The following is a 22,076-nucleotide window of genomic DNA, read 5'->3' on the forward strand; positions in this document are numbered from 1 at the left end:
ACATTAAAGTGTTTTATTATGCTTCGTGAGACATAAAAAGGGGATTAGATCCAGATATTCCTTTATGCTGGAGTCTAGTACTATAGGCTACTGAGAGGTATTAATCCCTCTTTTTCTGGGAGGGGGGTGTGTCTAAAAATGGAACAAAATCTTATCAGTCTGGGACAGTTTTAATAGGGTTCTCTCATAGGGCAAGTGAATGGATGACATCAAAGCTTCTGGGTTCTCATAATCAAGTGTCTTGCTTGCTTTTTAAAGACTGGCTATTGGTTGGGCTTGGGTTTGGAATCAGGACATTTGGGTATATGAGCTCACAAGATTGGATTTGGATTCTGCTGCCTTATTTGGTCAGAGCAAATATAGTTATGTAAAGGAATCCTCCATAAATTGGTGGGAAAATTTTAACTTCTGCACCACTGTAATTACTCCTTATTTTATGAGATTCTGATCACCACCAAAATCATTGTAAGACTTTAGTCATGTTTAGTTTATTGCACAAAGTTTATTGTTTGTCTTTATATTTCAGCCTCCACCTCAGATATATGACAAACAGTTGGATGAAAGAGAACACACCATTGAAGAATGGAAAGGTGACTCTACTACTTAAATAAAGTATACATTTTACTTATTGAAACCCAAAAATATTCTGAAACTTTTTCTTTTAAAACAACTTAGGAAGAGAGGATTTTCTAATTGCTACCCTCTTACACCATTTTCAAACCTCCTAAAACTAAATCTATCCTTTCATATTACTAGTAATACTTCATTTACTCAAGAATAAAAGGAATTAAATACTGACACTTTTAAAAATAGTACTGATTATCAAGGTATTAGCCATGGTGGAGGGAAAACTTCAGTTTATCATTTCACAATTAAACATGTTCTGTTTGTATATAAAATTATACAAAATGGATAAAAACTTGTCTGAGATGATTTAGACATTAGAAAATAAAAGATAATATATTGATTCATTCACTTGATATATAGCACTTGAGAATTTAAATAAAAAATACACTAAGTAGCTTATTTTCTTTGAAGTTAGAAAGAATGAATGAATACATTAATTCATTTTTTCCCAAACACACTGTATGATCGAGATTATACTTAGACAGAAACTTTATATAAAGAATAGTTAAACTAATATAACTAATTACAGAGTAGAATAAATATTAGAAAACCAAATACAGATTAAGTGAGATCAAAATTAGGAGGAACATAAATGGAAGATCTAAATGGAAGAAATGTTTGTGCCACACAGAATAAGTTAACTCTTATAATTTATAATTAGGAAAATGAGAAAAAAAACACAGAGGAAAATGCTAAATGGGGACCTACGAGGAAAACAAAGGGTAGATATGAGCAAGAAGTGTCGTAAAGGTCATAAAGAGACTCCAGGGGTCAAGAAGTCGTGTTGAAGAATATGGAAAATGAGCATCCTCCTTCCTTCTGCTATTGCAAAAAAATGTAGAATACACACAGTGGATGAAGTAAAAAAAAAGAAAAATTAGATGATAGATGGAAAAGACTTAGTTTCATCTAAATAAGGACCCGAAGGCACTCTGGTTTGTGTTGAGTAAGTAAGTGAAAGGATATAAATATCACTTAAGAAGATAGACATGGACTAAAATGTGACAAACTGGGGAAGAAAATACATGCAAAAGCATAAAAGCTATAAGCCACGTTAAAGCAGGGATGAGTAGCACTGAGTGATTGTTAGTTAGAAGGGGCAAAGTAAAACAAAATGAAAATATACAAGTTTAACTCTCGTAAAAAAAAAAAAAGCCAAAAATAGATGCCAGTTTGGGAATAAATGTAATAACTTTTAGTGTTGGGTTTTAGGCAAGTTTGGTTTGACAATTCCAAGAGTTGAGTCTGGAAAAAAGGTAAAGTAAGAGTTAAAAAAAAATTGATAGAAACTAATGGTTTGAAGTCATGAGAATGTTATTTATACATAAATATAATGATTTATTTACAAGAATAGCATGACACCCCTTAAGAAGAGAGTAGAAAAGAAAAATGCATGTTCAAAACTGAACCATAAAAATCCTTAAGAGATAAGTTAGACTGTGTGAGGAATCTCCCAAAGAATTCAGAAAACAATTAAAATGTGTATTCCTCATACATTTTTTTGGCCAAATGCTTTATTGAGCAACTACTTTTACCAGGCTCTGTGCTATTGCAAGAAAATGTAGAATTAGAGGAGTAAAGGACTCCCGATTGTGTTCTAGTTTACTCAGCCCCATCAAAATGTTATTTGTCATTAAATAAGGAATTTTATTTGTGGACTAAGAAGAAATTTATTTTTTAATGACACTAATCATTGTTTCTTACAGAACTTATCTATAAAGAAGTAATGAATTCAGAAGAAAAGACTAAAAATGGTGTCGTAAAAGGACAACCTTCTCCTTCAGGTACTCACTCTCAGTGAATAACCAATAAACCAGTACTTGTGTATTTCTCTTGGCCTTGAGCAGGAATTGCGACTAACAATATTGCTCATAGCGCATATGAACAAATATCATATGACTGTTGTCCTTTAACAAATTCAGTTTTACTCCCCCCACCTTTTGTTAGCTAGAAGAGGCAAAATAAAACAAAATGAAAACATACAAGTTCAACTTCAGTAATGATAAGCCTAAAATGAATTCCAGCTTGGGAATAAATGAAATAATTTTTTAACGCTGGTTTTTAGGAAAGTTTGGTTTTACAGATTCAAGAGTTGAATCTAGAAAAAAGATGAAGAGTTGGCACATTTATGGGAAATAATAGTTTGAAGTTCAGCGTGGCATTCTGACTATTCAGATTATGAAGACCCAGCACAGGAGTTCTTTTAGAACTTATTTTAAGATAATAACGAGTCTTGCAGAAATGTTAACATGGGCTGCTTCAAAGGTAACTGCTACTCATCCAAATGCAGAGCTGTAACGCCCTCTCTACCACCAAGTCAAAAGAGAGGTTAGGAAACTCGGCAGCCCGAACCTCTTTCCTCATTCACTCCAGTGTTTGAACTCTTCACAGAATTGGTGTGACAGTAGTTGAAACATCAACCAAGACGCACACCAATTAACGTTAGCATGGAAAATCTTTCAGTTTGTGATATACAGATTTGTGCATATGCATATTTTGCTCTGTAATATGCTTTAGGATTACTCGAGATAATTTACTTACACGTATTAATGCTAATATATTTTTTCTAAGATCTATGTTCTGAATATAAAGAAAATATAGAAAGAGTTCTAGAAAATGTAATGGCTGCCCTGGCCAGTGTGGTTCAGTGGTTGAATGTTATCCTGTGCACAAAGAATTTGCTGGTTTGATTCCTAGTTGAGGCACATGCCCAGGTTGTGCTAGGGACATGCAAGAGGCAGCCGATCCATGTTTCTCTATCTATCCCTCTTCCTTCCTCTCTCTCTAAAAAATCAATAAAAACATAAAAAAAGAAGATATATGGCTTATACTCAGCTCACGCTGGGAAGAATATAGGCTGCAAATGGTTAGTTTAAAAAATATATATTTGGTTTTCTACCTTTGAAAAGCAATTCCCCCCGCCCCCCCCCCAGGATTTTTTAGTTGTTTCAGGAAGAAAAAAAGATGTAATATGAATTAATAAATTTGTCATACTTGTTCTACTCTAAACAACAGTTTGTACCTATAACCACAAGGCTGCCTAAATAGATGCATTTCAGTTATGATGTGTTTTTCTCACCTCTAGACTGGAAGAAATGACAGATTCTATTCCAAATCTTTCCTTTACTCAAAGAGGGTTAAGGGAATCATTGGGATTGCATGCCCACCCTATTCATTGTCCTAGCATCCAGATTGCTACAAGCCTGCAGAAGTTGCTTTTAATTTACCTGCATTTCTGTCTGCTGCTAATTAAGGAACCCAAAGATTGAATCCAATACCCTCAAGATGCCTCTTGCTAGGGCAAAAAGACTCTTTGTCTTAAGAGTTCCCATAATGGCCAGAACATATTTTGCTGTCATCATTAAGAAGCCAAAATACCAGGGTCCAATGAAGGGTGAGCTAGCATCTCAGGCTGGGACTGGACACATTTTAACAGAGTCTCTTCTGTTCATCTTCGGTTAAAGTCATCATTAGTTCATCTCCTTTCCTTTTTCCAAAGCGATCAGAACCATGCTACCCACTCCAGGACACCCCACTGAGAGACCTCAGTGAAGCAGAGACCTCCGCTGCCTCACTCCCTCCCTTCGCTGCTTAGCCCTCTGCTCCCTCCCTTCTCTGCCACCTGGGTTCTCTCCCTTCTCCGCTGCTTTGCTCCCTCGCCAGGTCAGGATCCAAGACTGCTATTTTCTCTTCCATTTTCCCCTTAGCCATAACCAGGTCTCCACAATAGCTAATCTTTGATGACTTAAATTCCACAATTCTCTTTTTAACACTTTCACAACACTTCTACAATAATATTCTTATTTCCATGATTCCTTTTATGTGGCTCAAGGAAGGCAAAAGAGGAATGAGGGTGTAGAAGTGAGATTAATTAATCATTAAAGGGATGGGATGAGTGGTCTGCCATATGAAAAAAGCTTTAAATATTTGGCAAAGGAACAAAGTTTGTATATAATCAAAGCATACTTTCTTAATCATTAAAACCATAGTTCTTATACAAAAGAAAGTGAGTACATGTAGTAGTTTCTTTTAACTCATCAATGAAGAAAATGGCAGAATGACAATGGCAGGTTGATGAAGATATAAGAAATTAGGATTTATGTAATCTGTGTGTGTGTGTCGGGGTGGGGGGGAGCCATAGATTTGAGCAAGAGTTCCACTGATCAGTGCTCTCCAATGGCTTTGCATCACTTATGATTTAAGCTTAGTAACCTCTTGCTGATATTGATGGCCCTCTATAATATACCCAGGCTTTTCACATGGAACCCTTTATAGAGTCTTATATTTTTACTAGAGGCCCGATGCATGAAAATTCATGCAAGAGTAGGCCTTCCTTCCCCTGGCTGCCAGTAGCAGCTTCCCTCTGGCACTTGGGGCCCGGCTGGCTTCCCTCTGGCCCTAGCTTCGTCAGGAAGGATGTCTGGAATGACATCCAGAAGACATCGGTCTAATTAGCATATTACCCTTTTATTATTATAGATATGGCTAGGTTCACCACCTTTAGGAATTATGTTCACTCTAAAGTGTTTGCTTATTAAATACCACATTGTCCCCAAATATCTTTCATATCTGTCCCAAAAGACTTTTCATAACATCCCAAATAAATAGGATCTTTCTGTCTTATGGGTATTATTAGCTCCTGTATTTTAGATGTCTTATTACCCCTTTAGTGATTATAAATTCATTGAGAAGAAAGCCTGTATGCATTCATCTTGTGTACCAAGCAGTGCCTAATTGCTGTGTCGTGTGCATAACAGTAACTTGATAAACATTTATTAATTTAAAAATTGCAGCTCAGGCCCTCCCTTGGCTTATTTCTTGGTGCTCTTCCAAAGACAGAATTCAAGACAGCATCATAACTTTAACACAGTTTGCAGTTCAGTAAGTTCTTATGGCAGTAAATATTTATTCGCCTTATTAATCACCGTGAAGATAAATGAGCCAAGAATCAAATATATGAAGTGTTGCTACTGACATTTGCTCATGTTTCAGATAAAGCTTTGCTGCTTTCAGGAAGTCATTTGATTTACTCATTTTGGTAAATCAAATGTATATTCCTGATTTTTTTTTGCAGGTCTGTTTATAATATGTTAATGATTAATTTTAAACTATGTCACTTAGGCTCTACCTACATGTGAGAACTCTAAACCACTTTTTAACCACTTCAAGTAGTTATAACAATCACAAATTGTCTACCTTATTCACATGCCCTAAATTATCCTATCTAAGAATAGACAAACATGGTAATTGACCATACCTTCGCTACGCCTCCCATAGACTAATCAGCACGATATGCAAATTAACCACCAACAAAGATGACGGCTAATTTGCATAATACAGGCGGGGCTGGCAGCGCGCGATGCTGCCCGCGGGCCCCGGGCCCTGGACCCCTGACACAGCGAGGCAGGAACAGTAGTGCACGACGCTGCCCACGGGACCTGGGCCCTGGACCCGTGATCTGGCGAGGCGGGGCCAGCAGTGCGCAACACTGCCCGTGGGACCCGGGCCCCAGACCCCTGACCTGGCGAGGCGGGGCTGGCAGCGCGTGACGCTGCCCGGGGGATCCGGGTCTTGGATCCGTGACCTGGCGAGGGAGCAAAGCAGCGGAGAAGGGAGAGAACCCAGGTGGCAGAGAAGGGAGGGAGCCGAGGGCTAAGCAGCGAAGGGAGGGAGTGAGGCAGCGGAGGTCTCTGCTTCACTGAGGTCTCAGGAAGCCCTATTCTTGCAGGAATCTTCCTGCAACGGGCCTCTAGTAATTATATAATTATTAAATGATTTTTTTTTTATTTTGCTGATTTAACCAATTTACAGTAAAAATTATTATGGATTTAATATTTCACTTCATGATTTTAATGGAAAATATTCACTGCTTAATTGAGAAATCATATATACAGTATATAACATGTTATGCGATATTTGCATATGATATGTTTATATGCATAATACAGAGGCATAGGACAGCCATTCACCGGAGCCTATGCTACTAGCTCCTGGGAGCCAGTTGTGCTCATCTCTCCCAACTATGAGTTTACTGACCTCATGTTGGTAGCTTGAAACCCACCATGCAGGATTTAAGACATGGAAATTGCCTGATTCTACAGGTCAGATTTTTTTGGCCCTGGAGAGCCAGTTGTTACATTTTTATTGGCACACCCCTGTGTTTCTGTGTGTGTGTGTATGCACAGTATGTACATATGCAGTAAGCCATGCTGGAAAGAAAAAGCAACTATGAAAAAAGTCAGCTTTCTTGCATTATTCATTATTTATCTCCTTATCATAATTTATTTTGTAAATAGCTAAGATGAAGTACTATTACAACATAGACTCCCTTAATACTTAGTCCTGGCAACACTGGGAACTCAGCAGCAAGGGAATAAGTTAATGCAGTTTCTCAGGGACAGAATGTTTCTGAAACCCAAAACCATGTTTTAATGATGCGTTTAAAATGTAAACAGGAAGTTAAATGTGCATTTGCAGAAAATGCATAGGTTTAAAATTTATTGATGGAATTGTTGTATATCAATAAGAAATCCATCTAAATTTCAGATACATTTTAAATAAATAATTGTACTCCCTTCTGCTATCTGATTCTACTTGCATAGTGATTTATTTTCAAGAATAACATGGCTGCTTGCTTTCTGAATTGATTTGTAAAGACTGCTGAGGGAATTTCAGCTCATGAATAGAAATTAATTTTCTTCCGAAAACATTTGTCATAGAATGTTAGCGCTAGAACAAATATAAGAGGTCATCTAATCTAAAAACTCTGCTCACCATCTCCATTCCACCTGAGAAATAAACCTCCCAGAAGTAACAATGACTCACCAAGTTACCAATGCTGAGTAGGATGGTAGAGATTTAGCAGAATCTCTAATTGAAGATAAAGCTCCACAGATCATTATAATCTACTAGAGGTCTGGTGCATGGCGGGGGGAGCGGGGGGAGTCCCTCAGCCCAGCTTACACCCTCTTGCAATCCGGGACCCCTCAGGGGATGTGCGACTGCCAGTTTAGGTCCCTGCGGGATCAGGCCTAAATCGGAAGTTTGACATCCCTCTCACAATCGGGACTGCTGGCTCCTAACCACTCGCCTGCCTACCTGCCTGATCACTCCTAACCACTTTGCCTGCCTGCCTCATTGCCCCTAACCACTTGCCTGCCTGCCTGATCACCCCTAACCACTTGTCTGCTTGCCTGATCGCCCCTAACCGCCTTTGCCTTGGCCCCCACTGCCACAGCTTCATCCAGAAGGACATCCAGAAGGTCTAATTAGCATATTATGCTTTTATTATTATAGATAGCCTCTCCCCCAACTATATTTCACACACCATGGAAGTGTATTCTTCCCAATTAGAGTCACTGTCCGAGTCCAATAATATTAATTGTTTTTCTTAAAAAATCTCAGCCCCAAACATGTTGAGGCTCAACATCATGCAGCAAGAGAAACAAATATATTTCAATTACTTTTTTGCATTTTAGTATTTCTTATAATTCTTCATGTCTATTTTTTTTGTGTGTGGATAGGGCAGGAAAACAATTTCCTTTAAAAATGCAGAACAACATTTTTCACTGAAATAATAGGTACCCTTTGGCTTGATAACTTCTAGTTGAGAAATTTTCATGGATGTAAGTTCTTTCCATGAAATGAAAACTTGCTCTTTCAGGTACAGTTGAAAGTAGCTAGTAGGTGATATTCCTTATTTGCAACCTGCTAGTATTTTTAGTACTTTAAATGCCATTTTTATTTGCAAACATTTATAATTCTTTATTGATGTCAAAACATTTCTTTAAATGCGCATGTCTACTGGTTTCCCTAAAAACAGTATAAAAGGAATGTTTATCACATTGTCAGAATATCCAGGACAAGCAGCCCTGTAATCAAATTCAATTCAGTTCAGTTTTGTTTAGGAGATTTTCACAAACTCTTTGGCAGTAAATTAACAACTTGAAGTCAAAGTCCATGTCTTGACTCTTCTATTTGGGTTTGGTTTTATGGTCTACAACATTTATTTATTGCCTACATGAAAACAGTCTTAGATGTATCATCCAGTAAAGCCAGAATTGACTACAATCAAGAAGGCATTTATTATAGTGCAATACAGGAAGTCATTCAGGAGATCTTTCATGGAACGGGGTTGCGGGGAGGGGGACTGGTGAATCTTTAACAACTATCTCTTTAAAATAAATCAGAACTGATTATAGTATTTACCAATTTCTGGGATGTAAGTGTTCTCACTGTGACCAATCGCAGGCTACCAATGTGACATCAATGAAGGCAGAATGGAAAGAGATGCTAATAACTGGCTTTTAAAAGCCACTAAAAGCCAGCCCAGCATGCTACTCTAGTTTTTGATACCACCATTCAATGTTATTTATAAATGTAAATTTGTAGTTTTTCTAGGAAAATTTCCTCAATGTTCTTTCTATAATTTCTCTAGCTGCTAATGTTGTGGGTTTGTGTTTATTTACAATTTGATTAAACATCAAATTGTATTCTTATAAAGGAGCCTTATCTCAGTTAAGTCATATCTCATCCTTGTTTGAATCAGTCCTCAGCTTTCACTGTGACAATTAGAACAGATCCACATAATCAACTGTTTTGGGCTAAAGAGAAAGGCCTATCTCAAGAGAAGACCAGAACTATTATGTAGAAACACTTTAAAATACCATTTGCATTATTACAAAACTTTATTTTAAAACTTTCAAATCATTTATTTTGTCATAATTTAAATAAAGCACACTAGCAAAGATCTTCCTGGTTACATGAATGTTTGATTAATTATACTATTCATGAGATGTATATTTTATCATTTGCTCTATTAGTTTCCAATTCACTGACAATGAAACTTTCTATTCATTAAATCAGCTGTACTTCTACATACTAGCAATAAACAGAAAACAGTTCCATTTACAAGCATGAAAAAGAATAAAATGCTTAAGAATAAATATAACAAAAAAGTGCACATTTCTTTTTTTTAAAAAAATATATTGTATTGATTTTTACAGAGAGGAAAGGAGAGGGATAGAGAGTTAGAAACATCGATGAGAGAGAAACATTGATCAGCTGCCTCCTGCACACCCCCTACTGGGAATGTGCCCTCCACAAGGTACATGCCCTTGACTGGAATCAAACCTGGGACCCTTCAGTCTGTAGGCCGATGCTCTATCCATTGAGTCAAACCGGTCAGGGCAGAAGTGCACATTTCTTACTCTGAAAAATACAAAACATTGTTGAAAGAATTTAAAGATCTTAATAATGATATGTCATTGTTCACTGATTAGAAGATTTAATATTGTTAAGATGACAGTACTGGCCAAATTGATCTGTAGATTAAACACAATACCTATAAAGATTATAACTGCCCTTTTTTCAGAAATTGACAGAATTTTTTTTTCTATTCTTAAAATTCACATGCATGAGACACAAAAAAGCCAAAATTATCTAAAAAAAAACACAGTTGCATGATTCACGCCTCCTGGTTTCAAAACTGCAGTATTCAAGACAGTGTGGTGTTTGCATGAGAATCCTATGTAGATCAATAAAATAGAATTGAGAGTCCAGAAATAAACCCTTGCATTTGTGGTTAATTGATTTTTAGCAAGGATAGCAAGGCAATTTCATGGACAAGAAATAGTCTTTTTTTTTTTTTTTTTGGTTAATCCTCACCTGAGGATATTTCTTACGTTAATTTTTTAGAGAGAGTGGAAGGGAGAAGGGGGAGAGAGGGTGGGGGTGGGGGAGGAAGATAGAAACATCATTGTGAGACACATTAATTTGTTGCCTCCTGCATGTGCCCGAACCCAGACGGGGATCAAACCCAAATCTATGCCTTTGACCAGGAATTGAACCTGGGACCCTGCAGTGCTTGTACCAACACTCTAACCATTGAGATACACTACTAGGGCAATAAATAGTCAGTGTTGGACTATTAGCTAGCCACATACAAAAGAATGAAGGTAGACACCTACTTCATATCATATACAAAAATAAACTCAAAATGGATCATAGACTTAAGTGTAAGAGCTAAAATATGGGAGATAGGAGAAAGAAAATATAGGAGCAAATCAGGAAATGTTTGTTTTTTGGTGTGTGTGTGTGTGTGTGTGTGTGTGTGTGTTTTAGATACGGCTAAAAGCACACCTAACAAAAGGAAAAAAATAGATAAATCCAACTTCATCAAAATTAAAAATATTTGTGCTTCAAAGAACACCATCAAGAAAGTGAAAAATATATAATAAGGGACTCGTATTGAGAATATATAAAGAAGTTTTACACTCAATAATAAAAAGAAAAAAAAACAATTTAAAAATGGCCAAAGGATCTGAATAGACATTTCTCCAAAGAAGATATACAAATGGGTAACAAGCATATGAAAATATACTCAACATCATTAGCTGTTAGGCAAATGCAAATCAAAGCACAATGAGATACCATTTCACATACTCTTGGATGGCTATAATCAAAACAGCAGGTAAGAAGTGTTGGAAGGGGAGAGAGGAATTGGAGCCCTCCTACACTTCTGGTGGGAATGTAAACTGTTACAGCCACTCGTGTTAAACAGAGAGTTGCCCTATGATCCAACAATTCCAAGCTTAGAATAAAACTTTTACATGACTGTTTATAGCCACATTATTCACAATGTCCAAAAAAGTAGAAACACCTAATTGTCCATCAGCTAATAACTAGACAGATCTGATGCATCCATACCATAGAATATTATTCAGTCATAAAAAGACTGAAGTATTGATATATGCTACAGCATCAATGAAACTTGAAAACATTTTGTTTTGTGAAAGAAGCCGGTCACAAAAGATCACAGATTGTATGATCCCATTTATATGATACTAGAGCCCCAGTGCACAAATCCATGCACCAGTGGGGTCCCTCGGCCCAGTCTGCACCCTCTTGCAATCTGAAGCGGCAGGTGGTCAGAGAGGAGCCCAGGCCAGGCACTGCTCCCGCTCCTGCTCATCCTGGCCCCACTGCTCCTGCCACTGCCTCTTGGTAGCCTGCTGCTGCGGAGGCAGGAGCGTGGGAGCGCACTGACCACCAGGGGTCAGCTTCTGCATTGAGCATCTGCCTCCTGGTGGTCGGTATGCATCATAGCGACCTGTTACATGGTCATTTGGTCGCTTGGGCTTTTATATATATAGACTAGAGGCCCGGTGCACAAAACTTTGTGCACTCGGGGGAGAGGGGTCCCTTAGCCTGGCCTGTGCCCTTTCGCAGTCTGGGACCCCTCAGGGGATGTCCATCTGCTGGCTTAGGCCCGCTCCCCAGGGTATCGGGCCTAAGCTGGCAGTCAGACATCCCTCTGGCAGCTCAGGAGCCCTTGGGGGATGTCCACCTGCAAGCGGGGAGCAGGCCTAAGCTGCAGTCGGACATCCTTAGTGCTGCTGAATAAGCAGGATAGGCTCCCGCCACCACCGCTGTGCTGGCAGCCGTCAGCCTGGCTTGTGGCTGAACAGAGCTCTCCCTGTGGGAGCGCACTGACTACCGGGGGCAGCTCCTGCATTGAGTGTCTTCCCCCTGGTGGTTAGTGTGTGTCATAGTGACCAGTCATTCCCAGTTGTTCTGCTGTTAGGGTCAATTTGCGTATCACCCTTTTATTATATAGGATATCTAGGATAGGTAATTTTATATAGACAGAAAGTAGATTCAATAGTGCCTTGGGGTGGGGAGTAAGTAAAAAACAAAGGACAGGGTTTTCTTTGGGGATGATGCGAACACTACCACATTGATTGTGGTGATGGTTGCACAATGATGTGAATATCCTAAAACCCACCAGGTTGAAAAAATCTGTGAATTATATCTCAATAAAGCTATTGCAGAAAGGTATACGGGCAACATTTTGTATTTCTAAAGCATATCACCATAATTTGAAAGCCATCATTGTGTAGGGATATATCACCCAGGAGATGAATGAACAGTAAGAACAAAGCAATCTCACTCTGTCAACCCACAAGTGATAGAGTCATTCTTAGAGTTCTGTGTCTAGTTTTAATCTCTATTCTTTAATAAAGATGTGGAAAATTTGGAGACAGTTCTGACAAGTACATTATAGCAATGCAAATTATTAGAGACCAAAGCTTATGAAAAAACATGAGGATGTTAGTGTAATTTAATCCAGAATCAGGAGGAAAAACAGAGCCTGGCACTTGGGATATGTCAGGGAATCAAGGGTTGTCTGCTAGTATGAGAAATCTAGTAAACGTCATGAGAGGAAATGAAGTAGCTCTGCACTATCTCTATAAAGGCTATAATTAAGTATAGTTGGAATAAATTGAAACCAGACAACTTTACATTACACAATGTTCTGATAATGAGAGAGTAATTATTTATAAGAGTCTTAAAAATCTAGAGACATTTAGCATTAGGAAGTACTGACACTTCTAAGAGTTTAAAGAACGTGAAAAATATATTGTATATGAAAATATATATTTTGTTTGTGAAAATATCATGTTACAAAAGAATATATATTAAATAATCGCAATTAGAGAAACTTCCTAGCAAAAAAGACAAGAAAGAAATATACCAACTTGAATAGTTCCTATCGTTAACATGATGATCAGTGCATATTATGTTTTTTTCTGTAGTTTTTCCCATTCCCCATAATTTACGGTATACATTTAATCAACAAATAGAAATTTAAAATACATACAATCTGTCTTGGTTTAGATGTATGGTCCTCTCCAGATACTTTCACATTTTAATCACATTTTTTCACAGGCAGGAAATGTCTACCTCAGAAGCAATCAGATTTTGTTGACTTCTCTACTTCACTAAACTATATTTTTTTCTGGTTTACTAGATTTAAGTAATAATACTACTATAACTTGCTTTGGATTTATTACCTTTTACCAAATGTATCTAGCACACTATATTTACTCAATTTTGAATACAATTCTCATCTCATTTTATTAGATGGTTATACTGCAGGTATTTTAAATAGCAAACTTTCATAAAGTATACCTTAGGCCACTCATATTGCTTCTGTATAAAGATTACAAGGCCTGGGGAAGGGCGTGAGTGGGGTGGAGGGAGTCAATGGGGGAAAAATAGGACATCTGTAATACTCTCAAAAATAAAGAGAAATTTTAAAAATTAAAGACTAATAAAATGCAAAAAACAAAGAATATATACAGAGAAAAAATGAACTGATTCTCTCTAGGATGATGTGGTTTAATTATACCTTATAACGCCTCTGGTTCATCTTTCCTTATAGTCCTCCGTTTTAACTCATAAGTATTTACTGAGACATTACCATGAAGAATTTTCTTCTTGGAGCTGCAAAATCATTGTATTCCCACATAGCTGATAAATAAGAGAATTATTGCAAATTATGCTAAGTTAATAATTCAGTCTTATTTGTAGATTCCCAGGCAAGCAAGCTTGCTGGAAAGTAAATACACAATTAGAAGGTGTGCTCTGTATTAGGGCCCTTTAATCCCCTTCATTTTAATAATAATAACAAAAAAGAAGAGATGTGCAAACTGAAAAAATAGAAGTGGGCTCTGGCTTCTCCTATTTTTTCCCCTTTGGTCTATGGCAACTGTCATCAACCGTCTTACTTGGTTTTTCTATATGGATTTTAAATTTGATGTCACATTCATGACTATGTCATCAGAGTTACATAATACCCCTTTCTTTCTCTAGAGCTATAGTCTCTAAGAAACTCAGATCTCTGGGCTCCACCTCAGCCCATATTTCTGGGGTAGGACTCTTACATGTGTTTGTTTTTAAAAGCTTCCTGCAATAAAAGCATCCAGGTTCAGATGATTACATTGAAGGCTTTTGCTTGTCTGACTTCTCCATAGAACAGCTGTCTTCACTCCTTGACTACACAGTCTCTGGGAAGCTTTTAAAAAATGCAAAGGCTTGGCTCCATTCAAGGCCAGTTATAATACTATACATTACTATATTGGAGGTGCAGGGAGTGACTGGGGTTTTTAGTGCTGTTGTTTTTTGTTTTTTGTTTTCTCTTTCCAGTGCATTACAGGTGATTTCTAAGGTAAAGTGAGATTTGCCAACTACTGCGCTCTTCTGTGAGTGACTTGTGACCAGGGACTTTGTGCTGTTGTGTCTTTGTTTCCACCCTCCACATGGTGCCCTGTATTAGTTTTGCTATGAAGGCTTGTCAAACAAATGAAGGACTAGCCGTCCCCTGTTGCATTTGCCTGTGCTGCATCCTGAGAGACATTGAGCCTAGTTCCAGATTTAGTCATGTTGGTCTTCATTTTCTTAGCACAGGTGCAGCAGTGAACAGCAGTGAGAGTCTCCCTCCATCCTCGTCCGTCAACGACATCTCCTCCATGTCCACCGACCAGACCCTGGCGTCCGACACTGACAGCAGCCTGGAAGCCTCGGCGGGACCCCTGGGTTGTTGCAGGTGACTAGCCGCCTGCCTGCGAAACCCAGCGTTCTTCAGCAGATGATGGGATGGAACACACACACCCGCACACACAGAACCGTACACACACAAGCGCAGACACGCAATGACATGAACACAGCCAGGGAGAGAATCCAAGCCTAAATTGAAACAAATCTTTCAGCCTGCTTCTTCTCCAGAGTGCTCTATTGCAGCGAAGCCAGATGCATATTTAACTTCTAGTTGCTCTTGCTTTGATCTTCTTCCAATGATGCTTACTACTGAAGGCAAATCAAACACAATTAGGGAAGCCTTTTCCATAAAGTGTAATTTTAATGGCTGCAAAACCAGCGACCTGTAACTGCCCTTTCAAATGGCATGACAAGGTGTGCAGTGGCCCCATCCAGCATGTGTGTGTCTCTATCTTGCATCTACCTGCTCCTTTTGGCCTAGTCAGATGGATGTAGATACAGATCCGCATGTGTCTGTATTCAGACAGCACTGCTTACTTAGAGATGCTACTGTCAGTGTCCTCAGGGCTCTACCAAGACATCATGCACTGGGGTACCACCTGGTCCATTTCATGTGATCTATTACTCTGACATAAAACCCATCTGTAATATATTGCCAGTATATAAGCTGTTTAGTTTGTTAATTGATTAAGCTGTATGTCTTACAAGAAAACATGTAAAGGGGGGAAACGTGGGGGGAGTGAGCTCTCTCGGACCCTTGAAGATGTAGCTCCCAAATTTGAACTGATTAAATGGCACCTGTATACCAATTTGTAGAAAGAACATATGTGATGCTTATGTACACTGTGGGGGCGGGAGGGGGAAACAGTTTCCAGGCACTCAGTGGTTTGGCTTTTGAAGGAAGGTGGGAATGCAAGCTGAGAGTCTTTTCCCTGACAATGTGTGGGTAGACTGACTAGAGTTGTGTTGAGATGGAAGAACACCTACAAGGGATTATTGCCAAGTTACTAGGAGACACCGACATCCATGTTTTAGACATGGATTTGTCATTTAGAAGTTATGACATCCATTTGTCATTTAGAAGTTATGTGTCCCAACTGGACAGGGAGGGGCAGGTGGGGAGGCAGGGGTATTGTGCACGTGTCTGATCCTAGGAATTGCCCTCCGTGTGATGTCCTTCAGAACACGAGCCTCCGTAGACCACCCTCACTCACATTGTGGGTTGTGTTTTCCATGAGTGTGCTACTTCCCGGGCTTATACTCTGCCGAGGTGTTCCTTTGAGAAGAAATACTACTTTCCTCTTCTGGAATTAAAAAAATAAGAATGACTTTAAAAAACACACAAAAGCACAGGGTGATCTTCAGATTAGCATTTGAAAACATTTCCACTGACATTGTTTCTCACTCCTTAATATGGCTGATGTTTCCTATTTGTTTATTTCCATCCATTGGAACCATTAGAGAAGGGTGAATAATTCGAGTTTAGTGTCGCAGGTGATGCCACAGCAATAACTCCACCCACAAGTTCCTGCTGCTAAACAGCTTCAGCAAAAGCAGCTTGTCCGAAGAGCCATGAAGCATGGATGTCCGTGTTTAGCAAAATCACCTGAGTTTAGCGCCCATTCAGTGAAAGTGCTTCCTGACTCCCGAGGAGGCAGCGGGAGGCACCTGGGTTAGGCACAGGGCAGTGCCAGGGTGACTTCTCAGCAATACTGGAGACCGGCCGAGGCTTCCCTTCATATGTGGCTGAGCTCACCTTCACAGCTCTGTGCACTCTGACCATTTTGGTGCGGACCAATGTGGTGACGTTTCACCTGAAGAAGTGAAACACATGAAACAGATGGGTGATGAGTGTGCTCTGGCTGGCAAGTGGAATCTCTTCAAAACAAGAGCCAACAAGAATGCCAGTGCTCTGACCACTGCCTTAAACACACTAGGGGAGCTTTGTCTCTTTTCAAGCAATAGAATCCACCACCCCCTCCCCCCCCCCCCCCCCACACACACACACACCTCCCGTCACTATGCAGCAGTGCTGCCCTTTAGGGGATTGCTTCACACAGTAGGATTCAGGACAAGCGGTCATTTGTTTAAAATGGGGAGAAAAAACATTAGACCATGCAGCTTGTCCCCTAGAATAAAAGTAGCCCAGTTTCTCTGTCTTGCTACCATTGTTTTTGGTTAATATTACAGACAACCTGATTTTAAAAACTCTCATTTTTCCTTCTGTTACACTCTCCCACTCCAACCCCTTAAAAAAACAAAAAGAATGTTTCTTCTTTGTACCCATTAAGTCTTTTCTTGTCTTCTTTGTGTTCTTCTCTTGCTTCACCTGTGGCCTCTCTCCTCCTGACTCTCTAGCACTTGCGATTAAGTGCAGAGAGTAAGCAACTCTTTGAAAGAGAGTCACAGGGGAATTTATTCAGCCACAAAATGACATCAAAAGACAGAAGGAGGTCTCCAGCCAGCATCTTAGAAGTGCTTGGCAGGTAGACTGTCCCTCATATGCACAGAAGTGACGATTTTTTTTTACTTAGATTAAGCCAGATATGAACTAGGTAATGTCCCTCTCCTGCTACCACTACCTTCCCTAAACTTAACTAGTCTGATCTGCAAGTTGTCTGGTTCTTAGGAGCTGATTGCCTTTAGCCAGATCTCCCTTATGGACAAGCACAGATAGAATAAATCCCTCAGTTGAAGTTTCATGTACAAATAGAACTAAGAGTTTGGCTTTTTCATTGCTTATAGGATTAATTTCACTAGGTTATCAAAGCAAGCTAGGTGATGTGACAACAAAGAGAATTATTTCAAAAGCCCACCAGCCTTTCATGATGGTGGGTCTACTTTATTATAATATTACTAGAGGCTCGGTGCATGAAATTTGTGCACTTGTGGGGATCCCTCAGCTCAGCCTGCACCCTCTTGCAGCCTGGGAGCCCTCAGTGGATGTCTGACTGCTGGCTTAGGCTCCATAGGGAGCAGGCCTAAGCAGGCAGTCAGACATCCTTAGTGCTGCCATGGAGGCAGGAGAGGCTCCCACCACCGCAGCTGCGCTTGCCAGCTGTAAGCCCAGCTTCTGGCTAAGCAGCACTCCCCCTGTGGGTGCGCACTGACCTGCATTGAGCAGGTCCTGCATTGAGCGTCTGCTCCCTGGTGGTCAGTGAGCGTCATAGTGACCGGTCATTCTGCTGCCCAGTTGATTTGCATATTAGCCTTTTATTGTATAGGCTGTTGGCATTGAGCCTTTTTTCCCTAAAAAAAATTCATATATAGTCACCTGTAACTTCCAAAGCACTCTTGCTTTTTAGTCAGGAAAGTATCAAGTCACCTGGGCTATGTTCCTGAAAAAAGGAAAAGTCCTACCTAAGGTTGGGGTTCATTTCAAAGTGTGTGGCTGGCACTCAGAGACTTAACCTGTCACTTCCTATAAGGCACTGATTTTGCAGCACACACACATTCATACACACATCACCCTTCCAGTTCTAGATCAACCCTGGAAGGCAAAACCATGCCAGTTTCTTTACAAGGTCTTAGTGAAATGCTTTGTTGTATTTTGTAGGAAGCATGGCTATGGGCCCACAGGCAGGAGGAATTAAATTGTTGGGAGAGTTTGGCAAAATCCACCACCATATTGATATGTTTATATAAATTTTGTGATTCAGCCTGTTCATTTTTTTTTTTTAAAAAGATATATTGGTCTTACAACCAAATTTCTTCTTGTAGAATAACAACTAATAGTGACTTTGCATCTTCAAGAATCTGATGACTGAGCTTTGTGGGAATGTATACCCCAGGTGGACCAGGTCCTGGCCACGTCCTTCTGACTGGAGTGAGCTATTTAATTGAGGGCCAAGGAGCAGAAGTGTTTTCTCAATTTGTTATCATTATCAGAAAAACATTACCTAAGGATACTGGTAACAGAAAATAGATCTTAACAAGTGGAATAAATGGAATAGATAAAAATACACAAATCTCTCTATGACCTGGTTGGAGGGAGTGGGTGGATTGAGGCAAAACTCACTTTTAAATTTTAAATATTCATTGCAAAATCTAAACTATACAAAAACCTATTTCTTTTTAATTATTTTTTTTAATTCTCACCTGAGACTACTTTTCCAATGATTTTAGAGAGAGGGGAAGAGAGAGGGAAAGAGAGAGAAACATCAGTGTGAGAGAAACATATCGATTGGTTGTCTCCAGTACTGACCAGGGCCCAGGCCAGGGAGGAGCCTGCAACTGTGGTATGTGTCCTTGACCAGAATCAAACCTGGGACCCTTCAATCCACAGGCCAATCCTCTATCCACTGAGCCAAACTGGCTAAGACCCTTTTTAATTCTTTTAACATATGACAATTTAAATCTTAAAAGCAATGCAGTTTATTAAGAATGTTGTCCGCCAGCTTTGCTGAAAAATTTATCTTTCACAGCTCAGAGAAATAAATAAAATTGCTCCAGGAATCTTTGGTCCCAAACACTTTGGGTCTGAAGATAAATTCCACCCCCTTCTCACAATGCTTCCCCGCTCTTACCCCACACACACATTTTAATTGTGAGAATCCAACATTTTCCACAGGATCATTGAACCATCAGGACTCCTTACTGTAAAAACAACTAACAAGTTACAATGTAAATAGTTATATTATTTATTTTCCATGTGATTAAAATATAAGATTTTGTTATTGGGGGGGGGGCACTTAGATAGTCTGCTCACTGTCTGAAATGATTTACTTTGACCCATTTCCTTGGTCAGTCAAGCCGAAATGGACTTCTGTATATCTAACCTTTGATTCTGTGGGACCAATGGCCAGTATATCCTAATGGAAACAAATCTACCAACCCTTATCTAGCATTAAACTGTTCACATTGCCATGTCTATCTTGCAACAAGACCTAACTTGCACCTGCCTGTTATTCTGCATGATTGAACTCCCAAGACTATTACCAATGGTGAGAATTGTCCTGTGTCAGTGTTTATAAAATGGACTTGCAGCACGCACACATTCACACACACCTCACCCTTCCATTCTAGATCAACCCTGGAAGGCACAGCCATGCCAGTTCCTTTGCAAGGTCTTAGTGGTGAGAACTGAAAGTCAGCCGAATGGATCAAATGCAATCTCCGTGATGTTTAATAAGCATTTGAAATTATTTAATTCATTTCTGTGTTCTTTCTCACTGTTTTTTTAAATTTCTACTTTTTTTTCTTTATTTTCAAATTGTCGGTGGAATAAGAGCGAGAATAAGGGAGAACTTGAACTTTTTTGGACTCTTTGTAGGAGGATACTGAGTTGATACATTGTGATTTCTGTTTCTTATGATTATTAAACACCAGAGTAAATCTGCTTCCCTTAACATAAAATCAAATCTAAACCAGACCTCGTTGGAGTTTGCTGTTGACAGTGGTGTTTGTTCTGCTCATTGTCTTGGTTTTCATGTCTTGCAGCAGCTCTGAAGCGTCTCACATGGTTTCCTAGTGTGGTCTGATTGTGCTCGGGAATAAATAAGAAATGAGGAATGACCTGCTTTCTCCCTATGGATAAAGTGTGTGTGATGTGTATCTGACCATGTAGAAGGCTGTGCTTTCATGTGAGATGGATTTCTTCTAAAAATGACCTGCATTTCTGTTTGAGGACACTAGTTGTGTATCTGCAATTCAGTAACTTTTCTTAAATGTGTAAAATCAGTGAAGGGGGAAAAATCATTTTCTGGAAGCATTATAGTGAGTAGAACAGGGTAAATATCCTTGGTTACTTTATCAGAATTACCAATAAGTTTAATTATTACCCAAAAGAGAAGGTAAAAGGTTTTCTTATCTACACGGTAGCTAACTTAATACCTCAAACTGTTTGGTGAATAAAAAATATATAATTTTGTGGTTTGATAAGGAGGTCACCAAACCTGTGTTAATTTAGCTGGAAGTACCTGAACAATGTCAAGGAGTGGCCCTTCTATTTCTGTAATAAAACATTTCATTTAACCAATTAACTATTAGAAAATCTGGAAGATAAAAATACCTATTCTTTTAATTTAACACAATTTACACCAATGCCTTTTGCTATTTCTGGCATAGCTTCTATTCTAATTTAAACCTCGGATCTTTAGTCTCTCAATAAAACAAGTTTAACAATGATCAAGTAAAGTACCTGAAAAGACCCACAATATTAAGAAGGGAAATTGCATTCCACAATATTACTCATGGAGAGAAAGGAGTTATTGGTGCATTATGAGGTACCATAAAAGTTACTAAATATTTGGAGGAATTTTAACTCATTTTGTAGTGAGGAGAAGAAAGGAGTCTTGAAAACTACCTTCCTTATAGCTACTACTTCAGTAACAACCAGCCCAGAAGGATGATTCCCTTTGCTCAGTAACATTACTGGTTTGAATACAGGATAGCAGATTCTGACATTGCCAATTCCTCACAATGGTGTTTTGTACTGGTAACGTGCCTTTCCTCCAAGGGTTTTGAAAGGCATGCCTGGAGGACATTTGCAAAGCAGTGAACCACGCTGAACATCTCACCTCTGTCAGATCACTTCATGCAGGGGATCACTGTACGTGGCAAGTCATCTCTCTCTCTCAGCTGCAGACTGAATTCCATCTGCTCAACCTTCTAGATCAGCATGTTCTGATTTAGTTACAGAAAATGAGTCGAGCTGTGGAATGTACGTTTCTCAAACACACACAATTTGGTGACACCTACAAATGAGAGTGAAACGCCCCTTTGGAATTTCCCACCCTCTCTGTGTCACATATTTCTTGCTTAAATAAATGCTTCTCTTGGTATGAAACTCAACATAAACTAAGTCTGAATTGCAATTTAGAACATTCAAGTTTTACTCCGAGGAGTGGGTGGCTTCACTCCCTTGTCGCTGAATTTTGGGTGCTGCTGTTCCCTGGGCCTTGTCTGGAATCTTTTTGTTTACTCAGTAGTCCAGATTATTTGTAACTTAGAAAGCACCTGCAAGATAGTATGCATTATAAAAACTCTCCACACTCTTCCTGGAAAAGGGTCTCACACATCATTTGCCTTCCATCAACACTTTTACATTCACATTTGTGAAAATATTGTCTGAAAAATTATTATGTACAAACCAATTTTTATAATTCAAG

At 39.1% G+C, this 22,076-nt stretch overlaps 1 protein-coding gene across 18 annotated transcripts in view; it reads left to right on the top strand.

Moving 5' to 3' along the window:
• Positions 1 to 15,789, top strand: part of MAPK10 (mitogen-activated protein kinase 10) — a 284,798-nt gene extending 269,009 nt beyond the window's left edge. For 9 of the 18 annotated variants that reach the window (XM_081110000.1, XM_081109999.1, XM_081110014.1 and 6 more), the window contains 3 exons: positions 527 to 590; positions 2,334 to 2,411; positions 14,878 to 15,789. In XM_081110000.1, coding sequence (XP_080966126.1) covers positions 527 to 590; positions 2,334 to 2,411; positions 14,878 to 15,020 — 285 coding nt within the window. In that variant the 3' untranslated portion in view covers positions 15,021 to 15,789. Of the gene's footprint in view, positions 1 to 526; positions 591 to 2,333; positions 2,412 to 14,872 lie in introns of all 18 variants that reach the window. The other 9 variants (XM_081110013.1, XM_081110006.1, XM_081110008.1 and 6 more) reach the window with 1 other exon arrangement.
• Positions 15,790 to 22,076: the final 6,287 nt, after the last annotated feature.

Source organism: Myotis nattereri, assembly GCF_964212035.1.
Source record: "Myotis nattereri genome assembly, chromosome: 1".
In the NCBI taxonomy this organism is placed as follows: Eukaryota; Metazoa; Chordata; class Mammalia; order Chiroptera; family Vespertilionidae; genus Myotis; species Myotis nattereri.